General features: G+C 45.7%; 1 protein-coding gene across 7 annotated transcripts in view; it reads right to left on the reverse strand.

The window, feature by feature from the left end:
* LOC137310916 (focal adhesion kinase 1) overlaps positions 1-12,784 on the reverse strand; it is a 585,674-nt gene that overhangs the window by 432,181 nt on the left and 140,709 nt on the right. Inside the window, exon 1 of one of the 7 annotated variants that reach the window (XM_067978465.1) lies at positions 8,887-8,978. The exons of 5 other annotated variants lie outside the window; for them this stretch is intronic. In XM_067978465.1, coding sequence (XP_067834566.1) covers positions 8,887-8,932 — 46 coding nt within the window. In that variant the 5' untranslated portion in view covers positions 8,933-8,978. Of the gene's footprint in view, positions 1-8,886; positions 8,991-12,784 lie in introns of those variants that run through there. One more of the 7 variants, XM_067978467.1, reaches the window with a different exon arrangement.

The raw sequence follows: 12,784 nt of genomic DNA on the forward strand, positions 1-12,784 counted from the left end.
CAAAAGCAAATCTCCACTGTGAAGTTATGAGCACACTTCCATTTTGTTGGCACTTCTTTTTGTGCTGACAGCTAGTATCTCGTCAGACAGCGACAACCAGTGCAGTCTATGGAGTTAAAGTGTAATGACGTCTTCAATTGAAGGCTAACGATCATGATGTTACCACTACAAGTGTATCATGCTGTAATCTGCAGTCAAATACCAGAAAATATAAGTATGTATCTTATCATGCTACCTACCTTCAGGAACATATTATTTATTCACTAGTCCATTGCTCCATTTTTATTAATCATGGACAAGTTGTCAGTTTTCCCCATATGTTGCTAAAGAAAACAGTATGCATAAAAAAGAGATTTTAGCTTCAGTGTAACCCTTTCCAGTAAAAGCTTGTTTCAACGATGAGTAAAACCTTGAGTCGATGGAAAATACACACCAGTTCTTTGCAACATAACCAATAAATAAATCAGCAAGTTGGCATGAATTCAGAGTTAAACCACAGGTACGGTGCACGCATATATATATGCATGCTCATACAAGGCTGAATTTTCTTCAAAGAAATGTATGAGGTCGGAAATATTGTACAGCGAGTGCATGTCTAATGGGGTCGATAACAGGACCTGCTGTGAAACTAGCTCCAGAACGAGCTGCGCCTCGAGCCAAGCTGTTCCAGTACAGCTACAACACTGGCATCTACCCGACAATGTGGAAAATTGCCCAGGTATGTCCTGTCCACAAAAAGCAGGACAAATCCAATCCGGCCAATTACCGCCCCATCAGTCCACTCTCAATCATCAGCAAAGTGATGGAAGGTGTCGTCGAATGTGCTATCAAGCGGCACTTACTCACCAATAACATGCTCACCAATGCTCAGTTTGGGTTCCGCCAGGACCACTCGGCTCCAGACCTCATTACAGCCTTGGTCCAAACATGGACAAAAGAGCTGAATTCCAGACGTGAGGTGAGAGTGACTGCCCTTGACATCACAGCAGCATTTGACCGAGTGTGGCACCAAGGAGCCCGAGCAAAATTGAAGTCACTGGGAATCAGGGGGAAAACTCTCCAGTGGTGGGAGTCATACCTCGCACAAAGGAAGATGGTAGTGGTTGTTGGAGGCCAATCATCTCAGCCCCAGGACATTGCTGCAGGAGTTCCTCAGGGCAGTGTCCAAGGCCCAACCATCTTCAGCTGCTTCATTAATGACCTTCCCTCCGTCATAAGGTCAGAAATGGGGATGTTCGCTGATGACTGCACAGTGTTCAGTTCCATTCGCAACCCCTCAAATAATGAAGCAGTCCGAGCCCGCATGCAGCAAGACCTGGACAACATCCAGGCTTGGGCTCATAAGTGGCAAGTAACATTCGCGCCAGATAAGTGCCAGGCAATGACCATCTCCAACGAGAGAGAGTCTAACCACCTCCCCTTGACATTCAACGGCATTACCATCGCCGAATCCCCCACCATCAACATCCTGGGGGTCACCATTGACCAGAAACTTAACTGGACCAGCCATATGAATACTGTGGCTACGAGAGCAGGTCAGAGGCTGGGTATTCTGCGGCGAGTGACTCACCTCCTGACTCCACAAAGCCTTTCCACAAGGCGCAAGTCAGGAGTGTGATGGAATACGCTCCACTTGCCGGGATGAGTGCAGCTCCAACAACACTCAAGAAGCTCGACACCATCCAAGATAAAGCAGCCTGCATGATTGGCACCCCATCCACCACCCTAAACATTCACTCCCTTCACCACTGGCGCACAGTGGCTGCAGTGTGTACCATCCACAGGATGCACTGCAGCAACTCGCCAAGGCTTCTTCGACAGCACCTCCCAAACCCGCGACCTCTACCACCTAGAAGGACAAGAGCAGCAGGTACATGGGAACAACACCACCTGCACATTCCCCTCCAAGTCACACACCATCCCGACTTGGAAATATATCGCCGTTCCTTCATTGTCGCTGGGTCAAAATCCTGGAACTCCCTTCCTAACAGCACTGTGGGAGAACCGTCACCACACGGACTGCAGCGGTTCAAGAAGGCGGCTCACCACCGCCTTCTCGAGGGCAATTAGGGATGGGCAATAAATGTTGGCCTCGCCAGCGACACCCACATCCCGTGAACAAATAAAAAAAAATATAAGAACCATAGAAAAGATACAGAACAGAAGGGGGCCATTCGACTCATCGTGTCCGCACCGGCTCAAAGAACAACCAGGTGCCCATTCCAATCTCACCTTCCAGCACCTGGTCCATAGCCCTGCAGCTTACAGCACTTTAGGTGCAGGTCCAGGTACTTTTTCAAAGAGTTGAGGGTCCCTGCCTCAACCACCAATTCGGGCAGCGAATCCCATACACCCACCACCCTCCGGGTAAAGAAGTTTTTCCTCATGAACCCTCTAATCCTTCCGCCAATCAGCTTAAATCTATGTCCTCTAGTTCTTGAACTCTCCGCTGGGGGAAACAGATACTTCCTGTCTACTCTGTCTGGGCCCCTCATAATTTTGTACACCTCAATCAAGTCTCCCCTCAGCCTCCTCTGCTCCAAGCAAAACAACCCCAGCCTATCCAGTCTCTCCTCGTAGCTGCAATTTTCAAGCCCTGGCAACATTCTTGTAAATCTTCTCTGCACTCTCTCCAGAGCAATTACATCCTTCCTGTAATGTGGTGACCAGAACTGCGCACAATACTCCAGCTGTGGCCTTACCAGCGTTTTATACAGTTCCATCATTACATCCCTGTTTTTGTATTCTATACCTCGACGAATAACGGAGAGCATTCCGTATGCCTTCTTCACAACCTTATCGACCTGTACTGCCACCTTCAGGGACCTGTGCACATGCACTCCAAGGTCTCTCACTTCCCCTTCCCCTCTCAATATATTCTCGTTTACTGCGTATTCCCTTTTACTGTTTGTCCTCCCGAAACGCATTACCTCACACTTCTCTGGGTTGAACTCCATTTGCCACTTTTCCACCCACTCCACCAACCCATTGATATCTTCTTGGAATCTACAGCTATCCTCTTCACTATCAACAACACGGCCAATTTTTGGGTCGTCTGCAAATTTGCCAATCATGCCCCCGACATTCAAGTCCAAATCATTAATATATACCACAAACAGCAAGGGACCCAACACTGAGCACTGTGGAACACCATTGGAAATGGATTTCTATTCACAAAGACATATTTCGACTTTTACCTTTTGTTTCCTGTTACTGAGCCAACTTTGGATCCAATTTGCCACATTTCCCTGTATCCCATGGGCTTTTACCTTTCTGACCAGTCTGCCATGTGGGACCTTGTCAAATGCCTTACTAAAATCCATGTAGACAACATCCACTGCACTACCTTCACCAATCCTCCTTGTCATTTCCTCAAAGAATTCAATCAGATTTGTAAGGCGTGACCTTCCCTGAACAAATCCATGCTACTATCCCTGATTAAACCATGCCTTTCCAAATGACAGTTTATACTATCTCTCCGTATTGATTCTAATAGTTTGCCCACCACCGAGGTAAAACTGACCAGCCGATAAGTGTTCGGCCTTTCCCTCATACCCATTTTAAACAATGGTGCTACGTTTGCAGTCTTCCAGTCCTCCGGTACCTCCCCTGTATCTAGTGAGGATTGGAAAATGATCCTCAGAGCATCCGCTATTTCCTCCCTGGCTTCCTTCAATAGCCGAGGAAACAATCCATCCGGCCCTGGTGCCTTATCAACTTGCAAGGATTTCAGTCCCTCTTGTACTTCCTCTCTCGTTATGTTTACCTTATCCAATATTTCACACCTCACCTCTCCTCTTTAACTACTACGTCCGGATCATCCCTTTCCTTTGTGAATACGGAGACAAAATATTCTCTGATTCTGATTCTACACACAAGTTACCCTGATCATCCTAATGTCCTTTAGGGAAGGAAACCTGCCGTCCTTACCCGGTCTGGCCTATATGTGACTCCAGACCCACAGCAATGTGGTTTATTCTTAATTGCCCTCTGAAATGGCCCAGCAAGCCACTCAGTTGTAAAATCTCGCTACGAAATGTCATAATAAGAATAAAACCGGACGGACCACCCAGCATCGGACCACTAGGCACCGGACACGACAACGGCAAACCAAGCCCAGTCGACCCTGCAAGGTCCTCCTTACTAACATCTGGGGACTTGTGCCAAAATTGGGAGAGCTGTCCCACAGACGAGTCAAGCAACAGCCTGACATAGCCATACTCACTGAATCATACCTTTCAGCCAACGTCCCAGACTCTTGCATCACCATCCCTGGGTATGTCCTGTCCCACCGGCAGGACAGACCCACCAGAGGTGGCGGTACAGTGATATACAGTCAGGAGGGAGTGGCCCTGGAAGTCCTCAACATTGACTCTGGACCCCATGAAATCTCATGGCATCAGGACAAACATGGGCAAGGAAACCTCCTGCTGATTACCAACTACCATCCTCCCACAGCTGATGAATCAGTCCTCCTCCATGTTGAGCACCACTTGGAGGAAGCACGGAGGGTAGCAAGGGCACAAAATGTACTCTGGGTGGGGGACTTCAATGTCCATCACCAAGAGTGGCTCGGTGGCACCACTACTGACCGAGCTGGCCAAGTCCTGAAGGACATAGCTGCTGGACTGGGCCTGCGGCAGGTGATGAGCGAACCAACACGAGGGAAAAACTTTCTTGACTTCGTCCTCACCAATCTACCTGTCGCAAATGCATCTGTCCATGACAGTATTGGTAGGAGTGACCACCGCACAGTCCTCGTGGAGATGAAGTCCCGTCTTCGCACTGAGGACACCATCCAACGTGTTGTGTGGCACTACCACCGTGCTAAATGGGATAGATTCAGAACAGATCTAGCAGCTCAAAACTGGGCATCCATGAGGCGCTGTGGGCCATCAGCAGCAGCAGAACTGTATTCCAGCACAATCTGTAACCTCATGGCCTGGCATATTCCTCACTCTACCATTACCAACAAGCCAGGGGATCAACCCTGGTTCAATGAGCAGTGTAGAAGAGCATGCCAGGAGCAGCACCAGGCGTACCTAAAAATGAGGTGCCAACCTGGGGAAGCGACAACTCAGGACTACATGCATGCTAAACAGCGGAAGCAACATGCTATAGACAGAGCTAAGCGATTCCACAACCAACGGATCAGATCAAAGCTCTGCAGTCCTGCCACATCCAGTCGTGAATGGTGGTGGACAATTAAACAACTAACGGGAGGAGGAGGCTCTGCAAACATCCCCATCCTCAACGATGGCGGAGTCCAGCACGTGAGTGCAAAAGACAAGGCTGAAGCGTTTGCAACCATCTTCAGCCAGAAGTGCCGAGTGGATGATCCATTCGGCCTCCTCCCGATATCCCCACCATCACAGAAGCCAGTCTTCGGCCAATTCGATTCACTCCACGTGACATCAAGAAACGGCGGAGTGCACTGGATACAGCAAAGGCTATGGGCCCCGACAACATCCCAGCTGTAGTGTTGAACACTTGTGCTCCAGAACTAGCTGCGCCTCCAGCCAAGCTGTTCCAGTACAGCTACAACACTGGCATCTACCCGACAATGTGGAAAATTGCCCAGGTGTGTCCTGTCCACAAAAAAAAGCAGGACAAATCCAATCCGGCCAATTACCGCCCCATCAGTCTACTCTCAATCATCAGCAAAGTGATAGAAGGTGTCGTCGACAGTGCTATCAAGCGGCATTACTCACCAATAACCTGCTCACCGATGCTCAGTTTGGGTTCCGCCAGGACCACTCGGCTCCAGACCTCATTACAGCCTTGGTCCAAACATGGACAAAAGAGCTGAATTCCAGAGGTGAGGTGAGAGTGACTGCCCTTGACATCAAGGCAGCATTTGACCGAGTGTGGCACCAAGGAGCCCTAGTAAAATTGAAGTCAATGGAAATCAGGGGGAAAACTCTCCAGTGGTGGGAGTCATACCTAGCACAAAGGAAGATGGTAGTGGTTGTTGGAGGCCAATCATCTCAGCCCCAGGACATTGCTGCAGGAGTTCCTCAAGGCAGCGTCCTAGGCCCAACCATCTTCAGCTACTTCATCAATGACCTTCCCTCCATCATAAGGTCAGAAATGGGGATGTTCGCTGATGACTGCACAGTGTTCAGTTCCATTCGCAACCCCTCAAATAATGAAGCAGTCCGAGCCCGCATGCAGCAAGACCTGGACAACATCCAGGCTTGGACTCATAAGTGGCAAGTAACATTCGCGCCAGATAAGTGCCAGGCAATGACCACCTCCCCTTGACATTCAACGGCAGTACCATCACCGAATCCCCCACCATCAACATCGGGGGGTCACCATTGACCAGAAACTTAACTGGACCAGCCATATAAATACTGTGGCTACAAGAGCAGGTCAGAGCCTGGGTATTCTGCGGCAAGTGACTCACCTCCTGACTCCCCAAAGCCTTTCCACCATCTACAAGGCACAAGTCAGGAGTGTGATGGAATACTCTCCACTTGCTTGGTTGAGTGCAGCTCCAACAACACTCAAGAAGCTCGACACCATCCAAGATAAAGCAGCCCGCATGATTGGCACCCCATCCACCACCCTAAACATTCACTCCCTTCACCACTGGCGCACAGTGGCTGCAGTGTGTACCATCCACAGGATGCACTGCAGCAACTCGCCAAGGCTTCTTCGACAGCACCTCCCAAACCCGCGACCTCTACCATCTAGAAGGACAAGAGCAGCAGGTACATGGGAACAACACCACCTGAACGTTCCCCTCCAAGTCACACACCATCCCGACTTGGAAATATATCGCCGTTACGTCATTGCCGCTGGGTCAAAATCCTGGAACTCCCTTCCTAACAGTACTGTGGGAGAACCGTCACCACACGGACTGCAGCGGTTCAAGAAGGCGGCTCACCACCACCTTCTTGAGGGCAATTAGGGATGGGCAATAAATGCTGGCCTCGCCAGCGACGCCCACATCCCGTGAACGAATAAAAAAAAAATCCCTAATACGTCCCACCTTTTCCTTAGCTATCCTCTTGTTCTTAACATATTGATGAAACATCTTTGGGTTTTCTTTAATCTTGCAGGCTAATATTTTTTCATGCCCTCTCTTCGCTTTCCTTATTTCCTTTTTTATGTCATCCCTGTACTTTCTATACTGCTCTCGGCTTTCTGCAGTATTTAGTTTTCTGTGATAGTCATAAGCTTTCTTTTTCTGCTTTATCTTGCCCCGTATACTTCTAGACAACCAGGGGGCTCTAAATTTGGCAGTGCCACCCTTTTTCTTTGAGGGAACATGTCTGCATGGTACCCATAGAATTTCATTTTTTAGTGCCTCCCACTGATTTCTCAGGTCGTTGTGTCCAGTCCACTTCTGCCAAATCACCTCTTAGTTCTGTAAAATTTGCCTTCCCCCAATTTAAAACATTTACTCCAGATGTAACTCTGTCCTTTTCCATAATAATGCTAAAACTAACTGAATTGTGGTCACTATCCCCAATATGGTCAGTCACACACTGTCACTTCACCCACTTGCCCATCTTCATTTCCCAGGACTAAATCTAGAATTGCATCCCCTCTTGTTGGGCTTGTCGCGTACTGGCTAAAAAAGTTCCCCTGGACACCGATCAAGAATTTTGCGCCCTCTGTGCCCCTCACACTGTTTGAATCCCAGTTGATGTTGGGGTAGTTGAAGTCCCCTACTATTATTGCCCTCTTATTTTTGCACTCAGAAATTTGCCTACATATTTGTTCTTCTATCTCCCTTACACTTTTCAGGAGTCTGTAGTACACTCTTCGTCGTGTGACTGCCCCTTTTTTATTTCTTAGCTCAACCCATATGGTCTCGATTATGATCCATTTAGCATATCATCCCTTCTCACAACTGTAAATGATTCTTTAACCAATAATGCTACCACCCCTCCTTTTTTATCACCCACTCTATCCTGCCTGAAAACTCTATTTCCAGAGACACTGAGCTGCCAATTATCCCCCTCTTTAATCCAGATTTCCGTTATAGCAACAATATCATGCTGCTATGTGTCTATCTGTGCCCTTAGCTCATCTGCTTTGTTTGTAATACTCCTTGCATTGAAGTATATACCCTTTAACCCTGTCAAATTCCTGTGCTGAACACTATTTAACCTTTGCTTCTTCTGCCTTTCTGAGTCACTAACTACGTCACTAACTGCTTTTCTACTTCCTGTTTCCTGGTCTGAATTTGTCCTATCTGTACCTGCCCTTTGATTCCCATCCCCCTGCCATACTAGTTTAAACCCTCCCCAACAGAAGTAGCAAATGCATTTATCTTTCCGATTCGAAGTATATAAACACCCATCAGAATTTAATCATCCCTTTAGATAGCCAACAATTTATCTATTAATGATACTTAGATATTAAATTTAATGTTGAAAAATGACTACTTTTTTAAAACTGTAGATAACAAAGAGTGAGTACAAATAGGAAGCAAAAACAGTGGCAAATGCCTGCACTTTTGGACTTTGGTGCTTTTCATTGTAAACAAAATGAGGAGCAGTCAGGTCATAGCAGGTAAATACAATCTAACAGAGAGTTATGGTACGGCTACAAAGCACAAATTAGCGTTTTACAGAAGCGCTTTTTAAAATTTTTGTTCCAGGCAAATGAATTGTCAATTATCTGATACTTGAAAACAATATATTATGACAAAATAATTTAAAAATACAAACAAGGTCAAAGTAAACATAACAAACTCGGACAGTTTTCAAATAAGATTTTTTTCCCCAATGGCAATTAAAAAGAATAAATCCTTAAAACGAAAGAAAATTTATACAAAATACTTAAGATTTTTTAAAACAGTTGCTACACAACTGCCAATTTCTTCTTTCTGTTCACTAAATGGGAAGGAATTTCTTTATCTGTCAATACCTTTGGCCCAGCATACTGGGAATGGACTGCAGCCGCTCCTCTCCATGCAGACGGCACCTGCTTCTTGGAACAGGCCTTGCTGCCTTGGCAGCAGCGTATACGCTAGCTGGGCCACTGCATACAATGTCTCAATTCAACACTGTCAGAATGGGCTCCAGCAGGGGGCTGGGAAGACACTTCAATGTGTTCAGTTCAACACAAAAACCCTGCTTCCTTTCGTATGCGCCTTCACATTAGTTCTCCCATTACAGGTTCCACAGTGGTGCAGAACAGCATACAATTTCTTCAGCACAGAACTGCACCAAACCACCTTCAAGTTTCAAATTCTCCTCATGTTTCTCGTACGCCTGAGCCATCCTTGCCAGTGCAAACTGCTAAAAGGCACTGCTGTAGCCTGCAGCCAGCTCCATTTGGAGTTGATTAGCAAGCACCTTATTAATATGCTAATCTCACCCGCAGACTCCTGTTTACAAAACTGACAAGAGAATTCAACCGATGCCTCACTGCAAATCACATCTGACCCAGGTCATGAGTGTATGCCTTCAGATGTGCCTCTGGCACTTTCTATAGACTTGTTTTTTCCCTTTGTGTCATTTGAAATTATGCCTAAGGTCAGGTAATAAAAATATAAAACTTCTGTTTCATCTTGCCGTTTTCCAACCATAAGAGTGAACTCTTTTTATCACAACCTACACAGAGCAGCATTGGAGTCTGAGCACGTACTGCCGGGAAACTAGGGCAGCACTATAATAACCTATCAGTACCACAGCTAGCTCCTGGATCCTCAAAAGGCAGCTTCCATATTTTCCATACAGCTGGGGAAGCAAAGAGTGACGACTGACTATATTCTTTCAATCCACATGCCAACTACATCATATTGAATTTCATACACCATATTCCCAGAATGCTGTCAGGCAGTGTTGAACAGCATTCATCAGCCAACAGGGGTGTTATTAAAATGGTACATGCCTGAAATTATGTGTTTTGGCTTCAAAGTATTCTTTGTACATCAGAGTCATCATAATTCATGAACAATTTATGTCATCGACGTTAAACAGAATACAGATGTGCTTACGATGAATCCAACGCTTACATCACACATTTTGAATGTCACAAATTGAGTGCAATGTAACTCGATGTGAATACCACATGTGTATGGTGATCAAATTAACTGTTTACAATGATCAAATTATTCCTATTGGAATGCCAAAGTTCTTCCAATGAGTAGCAGGAATGTGATTATTCTGCTTCAAAATGACAACAAACTTGTGGCTGCTTCACCTTTAACATTAAATATTCAAACATTAACTTTAACAATCGCCAAACAGGAGGGTTCCCTCCCAGTCGGGGAACACTTCAGCAGTCATGGACATTCATCCACCGACCTTCGGGTAAGCGTACTCCAAGGCGGCCTTCGAGACACACGACAACGCAAAATCGTCGAGCAGAAATTGATAGCCAAGTTCCGCACCCATGAGGACGGCCTCAACCGGGATCTTGGGTTCATGTCACGCTACACGTTACCCCACCAGCGAACAAATGTTATCTGTTTTTAATATGATGGGTCATTTGCTGGCTTTCTCTGCCTTCCGGATGTTTCTGCCTCTCTCTGTTTTTTTTCTCTGTTTTTTTTCCCTGTTTGTTTTTTTGTTGAATGTGTATTCGGGGGTTCTGCAGGTGACACCTCTCTGTCTGAACACGGTGATTGCCTTGGCAACGGGCAGTTGCAGGGGCAGTCTGTAAACACCATGTATTGTTCTATATGTATAAATGCGTAGGCTTCAAGGAGCTCCTGAACATTTACCTGAGGAAGGAGGAAGTCTCCGAAAGCTTGTGAATTTAAAATAAAATTGCTGGACTATAACTTGGTGTTGTAAAATTGTTTACAAACATTAAATAGGCCACAGCAGCAGAGATGGTGTTTGAGTACACATCCCATCCATCTATTCACAGATTCTGAAGTATCTGGGGGAGAAAACCAGCATCAAAAATTCATTCTCGGGTGAGACAGGAGTACCAGAACAGTGAAAAGAGATCTCATTGCAGATAGAATCCACAGTGACAGAAGAAATATTAACAAATCCACAGCAGCCAAATTTGAAAATATGAAAAAATGTACTTCAATCAAGGTTGCATAGTTCGTTACTTAAAATTAAAATATTTCTAGTTAATACAGCCAACCCTGCAAAGAATAAACATCACTAATTAGCTTGACAAAGAGATGTTCTTCACATGCGAGGTTGACTGTACCTGTGCAAACAGCAGAGGATTAAAAATATTATCTTTACTTGGCAAACCCATACAAATTATGCAATTCAGGAATAGAAAAAAATCTGAGCGATGATTTGTATATCCACATGACAACCATATCAGAAAGAGGCAGACAAATCTGACATGGTTTCCGAGTCACATCCCTAATTGAAAGAAATTCTGAAATCATCACATTCACATGCGTGATGAGCCACATTGTTCCCCTTCTCCCTGAAGGTATTGACCTCTCACTGAGGTAGTTTCACAAGTGCCCACTGTCCTCCAGTACCTTGCCCAAGCATTAATTATTCATTTATGAACCTAGACAGTGAGGATTACAAAGTTATTTTTACCATAGAGGGCATCACAGCCAAATTAGATTTTGCCCTCACCTGACTTCCAACAGCAACAAATTACATTTATATAGCGCCTTTAACGTTGGAGAACATCTCGAGGTACTTCATGGAAGCATAACCAGACAGAAATTGGCACCAAGCCCAAGAATTAGATATTAGGAGAGGTGATAATAGCTTGGTCAAAGGAGGAGGTTTTAGGGAGGGTCTGAAAGGTGCTGAGGGGTAGAAAGGTTTAGGGATGGAATTCCACAGCTTAGGGCCTAGGCACTGAAGGCACAGCCCTCCAATGGTGGAGTCAAGGAAATCGGGGATGCGCAAGATGCCACAATTGGAGGAGTGCAGAGATCTTGAAGGGTTGTAGGGCTGGAGAAGGTTACAGAGATAGCGGGGGGTGAGGCCATGAAGGAATTTCAAAACAAGGATGAGAATTTTAAATCTAAGGTGTTGGTGGATTGGAGCCAATGTAGATCAACAAGCACAGGGGTGATGGGTGAGCGGAACTTGATGCGGGTTAGGACACGGGCTGAAGACTTTTGGATCAGCTCAAGTGTATGGAGGACAGTCTGGAGAATACTGAATTAGTTGAGTTTTGAGGTGACAAAAGCATGGATGTGGGTTTCAGCAGCAGATGAGCTGAAGCAGGAGCGGAGGTGAAAGTAGGCGTTTTTTGTGGTGGGGAGGATATGGGTCGGTAGCGAGGGAAAAATGTTTGTTTCATGGGGGGGTGGAGCGGGTATGCGAAGACAATAGTTTTAGTCTTCCCAATGTTTAAGGAAGTAAATTTATGGGGGAAATTGCCATTCATCAAACACTTGATGTGGGACAAACAATCTGACAACTCAGAGGCAGTGTAGGGGTCAAGAGAAGTGGTAGAGAAGTAGAGCTGTCCTTACAACAGGGATCCCTGAATAACAAGAATCCGAGACAAATTTCCACTCCCTGATCGAGGAGTACTGAGGTCAACTACAGTACTGTTACCATACCCCTACACTTCGCCTGGCTGAGATCAATCACTTCAGAACAGACCAGAATAACCCAAGACCTTCCTAGTCTATACAGCTCAACTATTCACTGGTTAAACTCACTGATCCATCAGGGATTCTTCTCAAACGGAGACAAAACTGTTCAAATAACGACAGGAAATATACAAATATACTTCCAAAACAGAAGCTTCAATAATCCATGAAGTGACGGAGGATATCCTTATGGGCATCCAGTTAAGTGAATGGCAGTGAGCATAGTGAATAAATTTGGTACAAAACATTTTCCACCAACTTTATTCATACAAATGT

Source organism: Heptranchias perlo, chromosome 3 (assembly GCF_035084215.1).
Source record: "Heptranchias perlo isolate sHepPer1 chromosome 3, sHepPer1.hap1, whole genome shotgun sequence".
Taxonomy (NCBI): Eukaryota; Metazoa; Chordata; class Chondrichthyes; order Hexanchiformes; family Hexanchidae; genus Heptranchias; species Heptranchias perlo.